Source organism: Apteryx rowi, unplaced genomic scaffold, assembly GCF_003343035.1.
Source record: "Apteryx rowi isolate R43461 unplaced genomic scaffold, aptRow1 scaffold_334, whole genome shotgun sequence".
Lineage (NCBI taxonomy): Eukaryota > Metazoa > Chordata > Aves > Apterygiformes > Apterygidae > Apteryx > Apteryx rowi.
Window position 1 is genome coordinate 434384 of NW_020449797.1, and position 14098 is coordinate 448481.

The 14098-nt window shown below is 36.8% G+C and overlaps 1 protein-coding gene across 20 annotated transcripts in view; it reads left to right on the plus strand.

Moving 5' to 3' along the window:
• The window catches only part of ARMC2 (armadillo repeat containing 2), a 79724-nt gene that overhangs the window by 43148 nt on the left and 22478 nt on the right, over positions 1-14098 (plus strand). For 19 of the 20 annotated variants that reach the window (XM_026071985.1, XM_026071982.1, XM_026071977.1 and 16 more), the window contains 2 exons: positions 5291-5436; positions 7711-7810. The exons of the other annotated variant lie outside the window; for it this stretch is intronic. In XM_026071985.1, coding sequence (XP_025927770.1) covers positions 5291-5436; positions 7711-7810 — 246 coding nt within the window. The remainder of the gene's footprint in view (positions 1-5290; positions 5437-7710; positions 7811-14098) is intronic. 20 annotated transcript variants of the gene reach the window in all.

A 14098-nucleotide genomic window follows, 5' to 3' on the forward strand; every position in this document is an offset into this window, starting at 1 on the left:
AGTAAGGGGTAGTTCTAACTGTGGTTCTAGCATTACCCCCATGGGGTTCTGTCGCGGTTTCGGTTTTTACAACCAGCTGCACATCCAGAGGTGAGGGTTCTGGAGGGTACAAATCACCATCGTCCTCTGAACTACTGCTGTTTCCCCATATATCTCCRTCCCAATTGTCCGGGTCCTCCACCAACTTTTTCAACAGCAAGGGGGCTTCCTTGCTGTTGAAAGGATGAGTTCTAACTTGTTTTGTAATTTCTGATTTYGCTCTTTCTCTAATTTCAATTTTCTTTCAAGATCTACACACTCCTGCACCTTTTCTTGTAACTGTTCCTTAGTTTTTTGATGGGTCCRATTGGCTTGTTGGGCTGCCAGTAAACAGGCCCCTAAGATGGCACATATACCACCTTTTCCTTTCCCATCTCTTTGGTTACCTCTGACTTCTTCTATCCTACACAYGACAGAGGCTTCATTTTCCCAATTATCATTTGCCCAGTCAATCCCAGGGCTTGAGGGTCYGCTTCCGTGCCTTCTCAATAACTCACACAGTGACATAGTTCAAAAATATTTCTATCCGGTTACCCCAGCTTATGTATCCACTAAGTCTGTATCCTATCCTATCCTTATCCTGTCTTGTCCGTGACGCCAAAAACTGTTGCACTGCCAATGCTGTGAAGGTTCAATAGCAACGACTGAGACAGATGTTAAATAAATACAGAGAGAAGTATTTGCCAGTTAGAGCCTTTACAAATAGGAAGTGATGTCCAAGTAATTAWAAAAAAAAAAAAAAAAGAGTATTTTTAGCTGTTTGACCAGAGGTGTGAACTTCCCCAGCACTTTGCAGGAATGATCCCCCCCMCACACCCCTTTATTTATGAGTGGGTAAATTTAGTTTTAAAATCAAGGGATTAGTTTGCAAATGTGCAAAAGGAAACTATAACATTCTACATTTTTGTTTTGGTCATTATAATCTGCTGCTTTCAGTATGATTCAAAGTGTAGCAAAAGGTATCTTTTGTGTAGTTTGAATAGATTGGCCCTTTCTAAGAAGGCCTCGGGGAATCTTTTGTGGAAAAGTCAATACTGAAAACTGTCTCTTCTCTGTAAAGTAATATTGGTACTGAGGTTGCTGTTTTACTTTTCTGTAGCTCTTCTAGAGTAGTGAAGACACTTCATTTTTCTTCCCCTTATGAGAGAAGTAGTGATTCCTGCTACTATGTGACTTTCTCATGCCGCTTTCCTTAGCAGTCTACATTAATGTATGCCAGTTCTGCCATGTGGGCTAACTGTTCAGTCAGGGTAGACAAAAGTAGGGATAGTTCCATTATCAGCGATATAATATCGAAGAAAATTTCTTCTGTGATTCACAGCTTCAGAATAATGAAAGTTTTTGTGACATGCTTAAACTTGTAGCAAAAGATCAAGTATCGAGTGACATACAGAAATAATGGATAAATGCTGTTCTGTAAGAACAGAGGAACAAACAACATTGGAGGAGAAAAGCACCTTAAATATGGTCTATGAGGGAGGCTCATAGATAGATGAGGGAGGGTTGGTGTTTTTTTTTTTTTTTTTTTTTCCCCTTCATTATCTAGTGTGCAAGTCCCTTTGCTAGAGTCAGAACCTGGGTTTGGGTTTGAATGACACTATTAATGCATGGTTTATCATTCATTTTCTTTATTGTGAGGTTTAGCCAGTGTTCAACATGTGTCATCCTAAGCTGACTGTGAGCTTCTTGTATACAAGAGCTGAATGGAGTCTTCTGTATATATTCCATTTGGCATGAAATTTTTCTACCAAAAGTTTTGAGTATCAAACTATTTGTCTCAGAGTATTTTATTTTAAAGTATTTCCACAGTATTATGCTGATTTTTTGAGGTACTGTGACTTATGAAAGAATGCATAGCTGGGGACCTATTTTTTGCAGTTGCTTAATTAAAACAACAGAAAAAATCCTCTACCTATCTTCCTGAAATATGAAGTCAAAGCAAATGGCTTCCATTTATTCTGAATATAGTATGCATTGCATATTTATCACTGAAATTAAATCCCTTCACATATCCCATAATGTTTTTTTTTAAATCTGTCTTGCTTAGCCATTTTGAGAGATTGTTCCTTATCCTGTTGTTCCATTATAGGGCATCCTGAAATGTGTTTTCATTCTTTGACTTGGCTTTGTATTTTATATACAGCAGTGTAAAGGTTTCTGGGTTTTTTTTATTGTTGTTTTTTTTTGTTTAGATTGCATGTATTGCTTTTGTAGGTGACCATACTCTATTGACACTGAAGTCTGAGGAGCATGAGGGCTGTGAAGTGACTTTACAGAAACCATTAAAGAATTGAATTGCAAAAAATTTAAACATGAGAAAAGTAATTCCATCATAGAACCATGACAGGAGGTATACTGGAGAAAAATAATCAGAAGATGTGTCAAGAATTAGAAAGACCACAAAATCAAATAATAACAGCAGAGAAGGCCAGTGAGTTGTTAACATTCAAAACAAAACAGTTTTTATTGATTTAATGTCTTAACTGGGTGCTTATCAATGTCTGGCACAGAATAAAATTTGAATATGATCATTTTGTAACTAATTGCATCAATTGTTCATATTTAGTAAAACGTTAACTGTTTGTTAGAACTATAAAGCACCAAAAGGAAATGGTATTGAAAAGAATAAAGAATTTTTCATAGTACTCATTGAATGGAGAAATTGCATTATCTGTACAGTCTTTCTATCCAGATAGTGTTTCTGGCGGACTGTAACTGTTCTTTCTGTGATAGTTGTATAGTTCTGATGATTGACCAACTCTGACATTTATTGATAAAGTATAAAGGGAAATGCAAGTTAATTACCAGCAACGTGGTGCATGTGCTTACTGTCTCTTTTTCAATGTTTCAGTAGAGTTTATTTCTAAGCCATGCAGAGGTTGTATAATACTGGTCAGTAATAGTAAAATTCTTGATAATTTGAGTGTGTTCATAAGGCTCAAGATTTAGTAAATGTATAAAGGTAACATAATAACTTATTTTCTATAGTATCAAAAATGAGGCAGTGTGTTGGAAAAGCGTTACTAGTGCAGTCTGAAAACAAGGTGTTCCATAAGCAGTGAATCTGAGGGACACCTGTTTTCAAGGGGATAGGGAACCAGTATGGGCTCATAYGAGAAGTTTTCTCTGACCATTGCCACCAGTGTGTTCTGGATGTTTGTAGGGTTTAAGGGATACTATGTTTGGAGAGTGTTAATAAAGCTAAGGTTTTTTTCATTTAACAACAAAAAAGAAAGATTACTTCATTAGAAACTGGAGATGAGATGGAGAGTGAAGGAAGAAATGCAAGAAGGTTGTTCTTGATGGTGAGAAATGGTACAGTAAAACTCTCATAGAATTAGTGCTGCTACTGTGGACCTAGTGGAGGAAAAAGCCACTGGCAGCAGTAGTCCAGCAGGACTGGAAGGAAGTGGAGAGGTGATTGCAATAGGTTATTTTTGTAAAGATCTTTCAAGTTAGGTTGAGCGTCAGTCACAGAGCTTTCCTACAATCTGGGTCCATTTCCAAGGGTTTTAGATTCCCCTAACATTTCTGCTTTGCAGAAATTCTGTATTAATGAATTTTCTCAGGTAATTTTTTTTCCTGTTATTGACTCTAAACACTTAAACATTGCAAATCTATAGATGCAAAAGCTTTTCCATAATAAAAATAATTACAGAGTATAGTCTGTGATGTTTTCTCTTTTGAAAGCTTATTACTTTCATCTTTGTCCTGTACTAGTATAAATAAATCAGACCCATGGGATTTGAAGGAAATTAAGTGTTCTTTGAGTGTTGATCACTGATGTTTGTTTTTGAACACATTTGTTTCTTACATGCCTAATACAGCAGTGCTTCCAACTCTGTTGCTCAACATCATCTTTTAGCAGCCCTCAGGCTCCTTCTCATTTTCTGTATTGTGGAGTGTAGCTGGTTTGTTGCTGCACAGCTGCGGAGCAGTGAGGAAGCCACTGCTTGTTGGAAGTGCCTTTCTCTTGACAGAAATACTAATTTGGGTCTCTTTCCTCTATCTGACCACAGTTTTCTTACAACTGGTAGTAACTTAAGACCTGTACATCTTTGTCAAATCTGTTGAAGTGGGCCAGCAAATTCAGAAGCTGTTGGGGAATGAACAGCGTAGTGCATAGACCTCATATATTCTTAAGAAAGCAATTTGCAAATACTATATGTAATTTCATCCTCTGAGCAGAAGCTGCTCAAAGACATCAGCTTAACCTGCTCTTTAATAGGGCAATGTTTTTATCTACTCTTCCTTTAAAATTAGCAATTACATATCACTGGACAAGCAGTCCAACTTAATGATAAAATACTTTATTTCTAGAGATTTTTGTGATTAAAAACATTTCATATAGATAGTCTTTGTGCCTTATCAAAGTACATTTAAATCCATATTGAATATTAATACCTTGTTCTTGGAATAAGGAAAATTTGAAGATTCCCTGCATTCACTTTAGATTAAATGACCTCACTTTAATTTTGTAGTAAGTTTCTGGTTTAGATCAGCAACTAATTTGTCATTGCCTATCTGACCTTGGTACTTGAATACTCTTATCTTGCAAGAGAAATAGAGATTCCCAGAGTATGCAATAGATGGTTCATTTTGCCTGTCTAGAAGTGGTAAAATATTTTTTGCTTTAAACTCCTTGAAACAGAACAATATCTTCTGAAAATATTTTGCTTTCTCCAAAATAAACTGGAGGACTGAAACTGTTTCATTTTTATAGTGTTCAAACACCAGATTTCTCTTGATCTTGATTAACTTCTAAATTTTTCAGTCAAAGAAAACAAACTGTACTGTCTTTTAATAACAATTCATCTTAGTTTGCAACTCAACTATTACTTACAGTTATTATCAAAATATATTAGCTGTCTCTATTAATTTGCAAGACTCAAAGGTAGATTATGCAAAAAATTACTTTATTCACAGCATTTCACTTAAGTTTCCATTGGTATGCATACAATTTTAAAACTTGCGCAAGATCATGTTTTCCTCAAAGGAGGAAGTTACATGCAGGCAAAGACCAATATCAATCTTTTATATTCAGACAATTATTTTATTATACACAATTTTGTTACTTGCACATTTACTGTTACCATTTCACTGTTAGATACGCACGTGCAGAATGTTAAGAGAACATTCAAACTGCCTTAGATGTTACAAATCAGATCTTAGCTTTATTAAATTTTCAAAACAGTGTGGATTCTGTAGTAAACAGCTATGATTTATTAATCTTTAAATATTCTATATGAAGCTGACAGCTACTTTGCGAAACTTGGCTGATTTACCTCAGGCCAGATGCCAGCTTATTTGCAATGGTGCAGTCCCTGAGCTCTGTGTGGCGCTAGAGCAGCATATGAATGATATGGATGTATGCACCTATATTGTCAGGATATTCAGGTACGTATAGTACACAATTCTGTYGTCTTCTGCATGCAATCAAGTCAGTGTTACTGTTTCAAGTGACTTCAAAGAGGGCAGGATAAAGCACTAAAGCTGGAAAAGATTTACTTACTTTCACTAAATTGTTTTTGAAAAGCCCTGTGTAGTTTTTAATGATTTTGTATAACTGTATCTTCATTAATACTGATAGAATTATTTTATTGCAGCTGTATAAACTAGGATTCATTGTCCCCATTAAAAATGTTGTTTCTATTGCATCATTCTTTGATCCCACAGAATTAGATTGAGATTTTTTTAAAATACCATTTATTATATTTTAAAGCTGTATAAATTATTAAATATTTATTAATCTTATTTTTAGTCCATATTTAAAAAAAAATCAATGAGAGAAATTACACAAGCTTAAGGTCATATTGGGGACTGTGATAAAATACATGAGAGAGAAAATATGCTTCATTTGAATCATCTGTGATTCACGTGAATGCAATTCATGTTCATGTGAACACAAAAGTGCGTTCATTGTTTTGAGCTGTCACAGAATGTTTGGAGAGATTAATCTGTGGGATTGGGGCTTGAATGTGCAGGTGGAAACACTGACGGAATCTGGTTTTATGAGCAGCTCAGTGGCTGTCTCCCAAGATGTGCCTTTTTGAGGGAGATCCATGTGAGTGAATCACCCAAAAGGATCTTGTAGCCTGCATAGCCTCTCAGTGCAGAAGCTTGTAGTGCCCCATGGTAAATGGACTTGCAAACAATTTAAGGATTTTGTAGTATCTGTGAAATAAACCATTGGTAATTTCAGGAGAAGTTGGGTTATAAGCACAAGCTATGAATGCTGCTCTGGGTAAAGTACTTGCCATTGCTAGTTTGCTACTGTCGTGAGTCATATTGCCCTATGGCTTCACATTCATTGAGAAGTCATACTGCTATGGACTTTTCTTCCTGTTCAGTCACTCCAAATTATCCATCGCACTCTCTTTGCCAGATGAGCTTGGGTTGTGCTTTTAAGAGCAGCTGCTTAATCTGTTTTGCCTTCCTCTCCATAGGTAAACACAGGCAAAGTCTGGTCCATTGCAGTTTACTCCTTGTAAAACAGGAATACATGTAAATTGCTTCCCCAAATCCATGCCAGCTTGTCTACATCTGTCTCTCTAATTTTGTTCCTAAATGATCACAGCAGTTTAAGCATATTTACTTCTTCTGAGGAGAGTGTTTCTTTTACTTGATAAAATGCCAAGTTGGGTAATAGTTTTGTAATTATATGTAATCAATACTTATGCTGCAATTCTCAGAAGGACATTTACTTGATCTAGAATTCAATGTGGAGTAAAAGTGATTTGTCTTATTTAAAGTTCCCTGCTGCTTCAGATTTTTTTCTTAAGTTTGGTGAACTGTATGCTCTGAGGATACAAATTAGCCATAAAATCAATTTAATTAGCTTTGTGGAAATTGCAGTTGCAGGAAAAAAAGAATTTGTGCTGTGCAGTGTAGAACACTGATTTGAATGTTGCTCCTCTTCRAGGAATATAGAATGATTATTCTTTTCTCTCAGCGAGTAACTTCTAGGAAGCTTCTTTGTAGAGAAGATATTCAAATCTGTTCAGATTATTTGTGTCTCTGGGTCTGTAAGTGTTGTTATAATCTGTTGTAATTGGACATCAGTGCAGATATTTGCTGGGTTTGACTACATGGGAAGTAAAAGGTTATCTAGTTCTGTCTGTTACTGCAGTATTTCTCATTTGACCAAAACACATCCTTTCCTATTTTTTATAATGGCAAAGGTGTGCAGTGTAGAACTGGAGCAGCTATTAGGGAAAATGCAGGGATAATGTCATGACTGCCAGAAGGCATATTCTCCATATTTGCTGGTGAGAGATGTGTTCTGTTAGTGCTRTCATTGGGCTCTACTAGACATGCATTAGAAATGAGACCTTTTGTTCCTCTCCAGTCCGACTTCTCGTGTCGTCCTGAAATTACGGGTCTCCTATTTAATGCTAAGGTGTGCTAGAGTTAGCGTGCTGTGCCCATATGGCAAGTAGGTTGGGAAGCTCCTTATGTTCACTTCTTCCCATAATTCGCTGTGTCAAGGATAGCCAGACTTTTGTTATACTCTTATATAGCTTTATACCTCTAGCAGAGGACAAAATATTTACATTCGTTTCATTTGTTGGAAAAATATGGTTCTGAGAGTCAAAAGTAAAGTGACTTAAAAAATTTCTGAGGGGAAAAAAAGCTTGCATTCATTTATACTTTATTTTTGTACCTTTATAGCAAACTTTCTTCCTACAATGACTTCTGCGCAGCTTTGGCAGACTGCTCCAGATGTTACGTCTTATTTTTAGCCCTACTAAACAAACACCAGAAGAAGCAGGTCAGTTTTTTCATCTCTTGATTTTCATACATTAATTCTCTGATGTGTCCGTGTATTACTGGGTATAAGCCTGTTTTCAGTGACCTACTTCTATGCACATTTACCAAATAAAATTTTTTTAATGGTTGATAGCATTTCTAAGTAGTAAATAATTGAAATGAAATCATTTTGATTAAAAACTCAAAGCAATACAGAGAACAGACAGTTGATTAACTTGTCTATCTGTGCATGTGTAGAARTAGTCCTCTGGGTACTTAATTGTTTTTCTTAGTTTTAAAAATACACTTTTTAAAGTAAATCCTTTATTTGAATATTTAATAGTAGAAAATCACAGGGATTTCTCCTGCCCCACTCCCCTGCAAAAGAAGTGTAAATTTTTCAGAGCTAAGCAGTTTGAAAGCAGGGGAAAGTTTGTTCTTTGATTAAACTGTAAGGTGATGGCTTCAGCATATACCTGAGAAATACATCATGTCTACATATGTCTAGGACACTGCATTTGGAACATGCACCTAGAAATAAGTGGTTAGAGTTTGTCAACATGCCTCAAATTGCTAGCTAAAATTACAAGAGTATACTTGCTAACAACTTTCTTAGGACTTCCAAGGGTCTGGTGCTTCTGTACTGACTGTTCCTGTATCTTTCCTATGTGTATTGAAGCACCAGGCTTTGGGATTTTGGTCCAGGATCACAGTTTTAAAGATTGCCATGTTGATAAGAGTAGAGTGCCCTTTGTATGACAAATTACTCAGCTTTATTGCCAGCTAAAGTTTAAGAAGAATATAATTTCTGTGTAAAGCACTGGTGTTCAGAGATGGAACAAGGTTTCGAAACACAGAGTGTTAAATCACACTAAGATTATTCTTAAAAGTAGGAAACTTCCTTAGCTGCTTCAGCATCTAAACTAGCTTAAGGACATCTAGTTAGCCTATACAATTTATCTGAGGGTTAGCAGTTCCTGGAAAAGTGTTAGAAGGAGTTTTTTTGTGCTGCTATTTTTAAAGGCAGTTAAGGACAGTAATATCAGCTGTGCTGGACAATCTATATCCCTTCTCTAGTCAAATATAAAAACGTTTTCTCCCTTTCCTGTTTACCTGCCTCCTTGTTTTCTGTGATAGTGCACATGAAAAAGGGAGAAAGATTATGTTATTACTATTCTTCTAAGTGTCTGTTGATTAACTTTTCTGCAGCATACCTGAACATTTTTGGTTTCAGGATGCTTTTGCACTGTATAGTCTTCAAAAACACTGTAGTAAAACGCTATGTAAATAATAGGAGAAATATCAAATGCATGGTATTTTACTAGATTCACAGGTATTTTTCTTTGTGAGCATTGTATAAAAGCTAAACATGAAAGAACAAATGTCAAGACTAAAAATATGGAGCTTAAATGAGTAACATCTTTCTCTCAATCTTCATCTGTAATTTTAAAGGAAACTTTTCTAGGCTCTTGACGTAATAGGTTTGTGCCATAAGGAATTCTAGGCTCACATACAAGTTCCAAATGTTTGCTGACGGTAATGTTGAGAAATCAGCTTCTCTTTTGTCTACTTTATTAAGTGCTTCTAGAATATCTCTTTATTTACTAGGTTAGCATTGCTTTTTGTGTTAAATACTGCCTCTGTTTTATCAAAATATTAACTAGTAAGGAAATAATTTGTATTAAAAGAAATTATTATGTTGTGATGATTATATATGCATATGATAATATGCAATGTTTTCAGAATAATTTTTTTTCTTACTGTGGTTTTTAAACAAACACACAACTGTCAGTTGTCAGCTTACTGAAGCCCTGCAGAAGCAGGAAGAGGGACATGGATAATGCAGTGCACCATTTTTTTCTGCACTGTACAATAAACACGTGAACTGTGAGGAGTGTGTGTTTTTCCTGAGGTGCAGTTGGCTCTGCTAATCTTCCCCCCCCCATATGCTCATAGCTAGTGAGTTATAGAGTGAGTTGATATCTGTTGAACAGAAAACAACTAACGGCAGTGTGAATAAAGTTGTCTGTTGGGAAAAGAAGAAAAAAAGAGGAAGATAAATCAGTATTATTAATTCAAAGCATTCAAAAACCGTAGGACTCAAAACTGATATTTAAAGAAAGAAATAGTGTGTGTATTTTCTGAATTTTCAGGTCACAAAGGTCATGGGATCGGGTTTTTTAATTGGCAGTTGTGACGGCTAAAAACATACTGGCCAATATAAAAAAAGAAAACCAGCATTCAGACTTTCTAAAGTGCTTTCAGAACTGTGACCTTAAAAATAAGCATTAAATATTGTGAAAATAAAAATGGAGTGAGGGCTGGAAATGTGACTAATGACTTGCTCCCACACCAAACAGTGAGTTCCACAGCTGCCACCCAGCTAGTCTCTGTTCTTCTCACCACTTTGCAGCTTTGATTCTTCTCTTTTTTTTCCCCAGCTCATTTTGTCTCTTGGGTAGAGGAGTAAAAGGAATGGGAGAGCAGTAAATCAGCTCTGTGAGAAGGATTTTTGGGGAAACTGAGTTGGCAAGACCTTAATTTCATGTGTCATACTCTTAGGTAAGGAGTTTACAGGATTGTGACAGCTGGATCTGCAAGGTAGAACTGAGGAATTCAGCAGCACTTTTCTAAGCATCTGGAATACATGTTCTGTTTGACTCTACTTGTACTTGGTTTTAGAGCTTACTCATGTGGGGAAACAAACAAGCCCTTGCTGGCTGCCAGGTGACACAAAGCTGTCAGAAGAGTTCTTGTAGAACCTCTGTCCTGCAGGGTGAGCTTTGCATACTTCTGTGCCTAGTCAACTTTGTAGTCTGTTTTGTCCATCTCTAGAAATCTTTGAACAAGCTACTGCTTCTCCATCCAGATCGTCATCTTCTAAGCTTTTCAGATAAGCTATATAAAGCATGACTTTCTCAGGCTGTGGTTAATGTCATAAACCACAAGGAGGCCATGCTTTTGCAACAGGAAGATTGCATAAATAGGGCAGTACCTTCTGTCAATCAGTCATGCACTGTCTGAGTTCAGGTGGACTTTTGGGGCCCTGCCAGAATCCATGTAATCTTTTATCAGTGTATAGTTAAGAGGCTATTTTCAATCTTAATGTGCACAAACACAGGGTGTGATACTAATATTTGCATAGATGAAATCTTGTGCCTGTTGTATAGCCACAGAGTCTCTTTATACTTCAGTTTAGCCTAAGAAGGATTTAATTAGAAAACATTTTTTAAGCATCTGAGTCACTGAATGCAGCACTTGCCTACCAAACAAAAGAATAATCATATTGGGTCACTCCAAAGGCGTGTCCATCCTTACCTCAACAGGTGGGGAAAATCAGATGCCTAGAGAAGAGTAAAAACAGGGAAAGCATATGTAATACTTATCATCTATACTTTCCAAACCTCCAAGTATTTTCAGTTTGAAGTCTTCCTCAGCCAGATGTGGTTCCCCATGTACCTAATAAACCTCAGTGGACTTTTCTTCCCTGAACTCCTCCAGTCTCCTCTCTACCCCATACAAACTTTTAACATTCTCAACATTCATTTTCAAGGAGTTCCCATAGCAACTATGTATTGCACGAATAATTCCTTTTGCCTGTTTTGAATTTAGCCTCTACTAGATTTATTTGATACCCTCTGGTTCTTGCATTGAAAAAAGTTGTTGAATAGTTGATCACTAGTCACTCATTCCATACCACTCCTGACTTTTCAAAACTTTATCAGATCCCCTTCAAGTTCTCTCTTTTCCAGGCTGAAGAGTCCTTGCTTACTTAAGTCCTTGATTACTTAGTTGTTTCTGATATGGAGGCTATTCCATACCATTGTGCATCCTTGCTGTTCTGCTCTGAAAATTTTACAACTCTGTATCATGTATCTTTTTTTGAGATGAGGGGACACGACTTGCATATGGCAGTTAAGATGTGGTCATAACATAGATTGTATACTTGCCAACGTTTCTCTATTTCCTAGTAATTCCCAAAATTGGATTTGCTTTTTTGCTGTTCTGTGAGCATTAAGCTAACCTCTCATGGAACCCCCATGAAGAGTCTGTCATTAACCCAAGATCACTCTCCAGAGTTGTTATGGTTGATTCAAAGGCTGTAATTTTACATGTGGAGGTAGGACTGTTCTGTTTCTTTTCATTTCATGTTTATGTGCATTTAAACATCATCTGCCATTTTATTACCAGTTACTACATGTCCTTTTTCTGTTTTTCACTCCTCATTCATCTTTACTACCTTGAATATCCTAGTGTCATCAACAAACTCTGCCATGTTGCTGCTCACCCACTTTTCCAAGTTGTTTATGAACATGTTGAACAGGACAGGTCCCAGCACAGAACTCTGTGGAACTCCACTGGTCATCTTCCTCCACTGCAGGAACTAATAATCTACTCTGTTTTCCTGTCTTCTTATCATAACCTATACTAGGACATTCCCCCTTATGGTATGACTGCTTAATTTCATTAAGATTTTGGTGAGTGGTTTTGTCAAAAGTCTTCTGGAAATCCACATAGATTGTATCAACTGGGTCTTCTTTATGCACATACTTGTTGATCCCTTAAAAGAATTCTGAAGATTTTGGTAAGTCAGGAACTTGACTTTACAAAAGTCTTAAAGTAGATTGCATTTATCCAACTGTCCACTAATTTTTTTTTTTTTATGGTTTCTTCTAATTTATCTGGTACAGACATCAGGCTTCAACCTCCCTTGGATCCTTTACTAATAATAGATGTCATGCTTGTTACCCTTGCAGTCCTCAGGCATCAAGGCAGTTTTAAGTGAGAGGTTGCACATCACTGTTAGTAATTAAGCTATTTAATTAATGAGTTCTTTTAGAACTCTTGAGAGATTATCATCTGGTCCTGATGATTTGGTACTGTTTGTTAGTTTGTTCCTTAAAATTGTTTATGATCACTTCAATTTTGGACAGATCCTCTGATGAGTCTTCACCAGAGAAAGGCTATAATCTTCCTGGTTTCTTTCATATTGAACATGAATCAATGCAAAAGACTCATTTAGCTTCTCTGCAATGACGTTTTCTTCTCTCAGTGCTCCTGTTTTATCCTAATCATCAGTTAGTCCTGCAGATGCTGACAGACTGCCTGTCCCTGATGTGTTTGAAAAGATTTATTAGTTTTGCATCTCTTGCATCAGCTTATAGAACTACACTAATTTACAATTATAATTTGCATGCTGCTTTACCTGTTTAATTTAACAATGTTTGTAAAAAAACAAAAGAAACCCCAACGATTTATTAAATGAACAGACTGAAGTTGCTTTGTCATCCTCTCTAAGCAGATGTCCTCATTTACTGGATGCTGTCCCTGGATCTGCCCAGCTTTCATTCCAAATGCAGCTACCAGGTAGTAGGTCCCAACTTGGTTTATAGTCTTGAGGGAGCAAGCAGGTTTCTTCTTGTGAGAATTCTTCATTTCTTCCTCTGAGAAAGACTCCTTTTTAAGGCTGTTGGATGTCCTTTTGTGCTTAGAATTGCTGCAGTGAGGGAGAACCAGGTGGGGCCCATAAATGCTGAGATTGTCTCCACTTTGTCTCTGGCTGTATTTATTAGGCAAAGGCTTATCTGCATGCAGTGACTGGCTTTCCTGGCTGTTTTTCTGGCTGGCTTGCAAAGAATTKTGTGATGAGCTGCCAGGAACCTGGTATCTGTCCATTTCAGTCAGTCAGTCATATACATAAGTCATTTAATGACCCAAAGCAGCCACAGGCTCTTAACATTAGATTCCAAAGCTCTAGCTATGTTTAGATCAGATTTAGGTGTTTGCCTCTTGAATGCTCTGAGTGTGTTATTGGCACTCTGCTTGGTGGCATCATAGTCTTACGAGATAATGAAGATTTATTTTTTAAATTAGAAAAAATATATATTTTTTAATTTTTTTGATAGTGTTTGTGTCTGTATTCATAGCTTGCCTCTAAAGAACTCAACAGTGATGGCCTAAGTGTTCTTTGTGCTTCTGTGACTCACTTTTTACCCCTATGCTATCTCCTCATTTGGGCTGAGGACAGCTATTTATGTGGCTGCATGGCCGCATTTGTGTGGTCTATGACTGCATCAGGTCATAGAACTGACCCAGATTCCAGTAACTTTTAAAACGCAAAAAACCTGTGCCCTCTGCTGGGTTATGATGACCTGCATTACTGCCCAGTCTTTTTTGTTGAACAGCCATACAAATAATACAGATTAATACATTCTCTTTCACAAATACTGAAGACACAACATGGGTTGGGAACCAAACAGTGAATGGAAAGGAGAGTGGGTGCTGCTTGTGCCACCATTTCTGCTGAAAG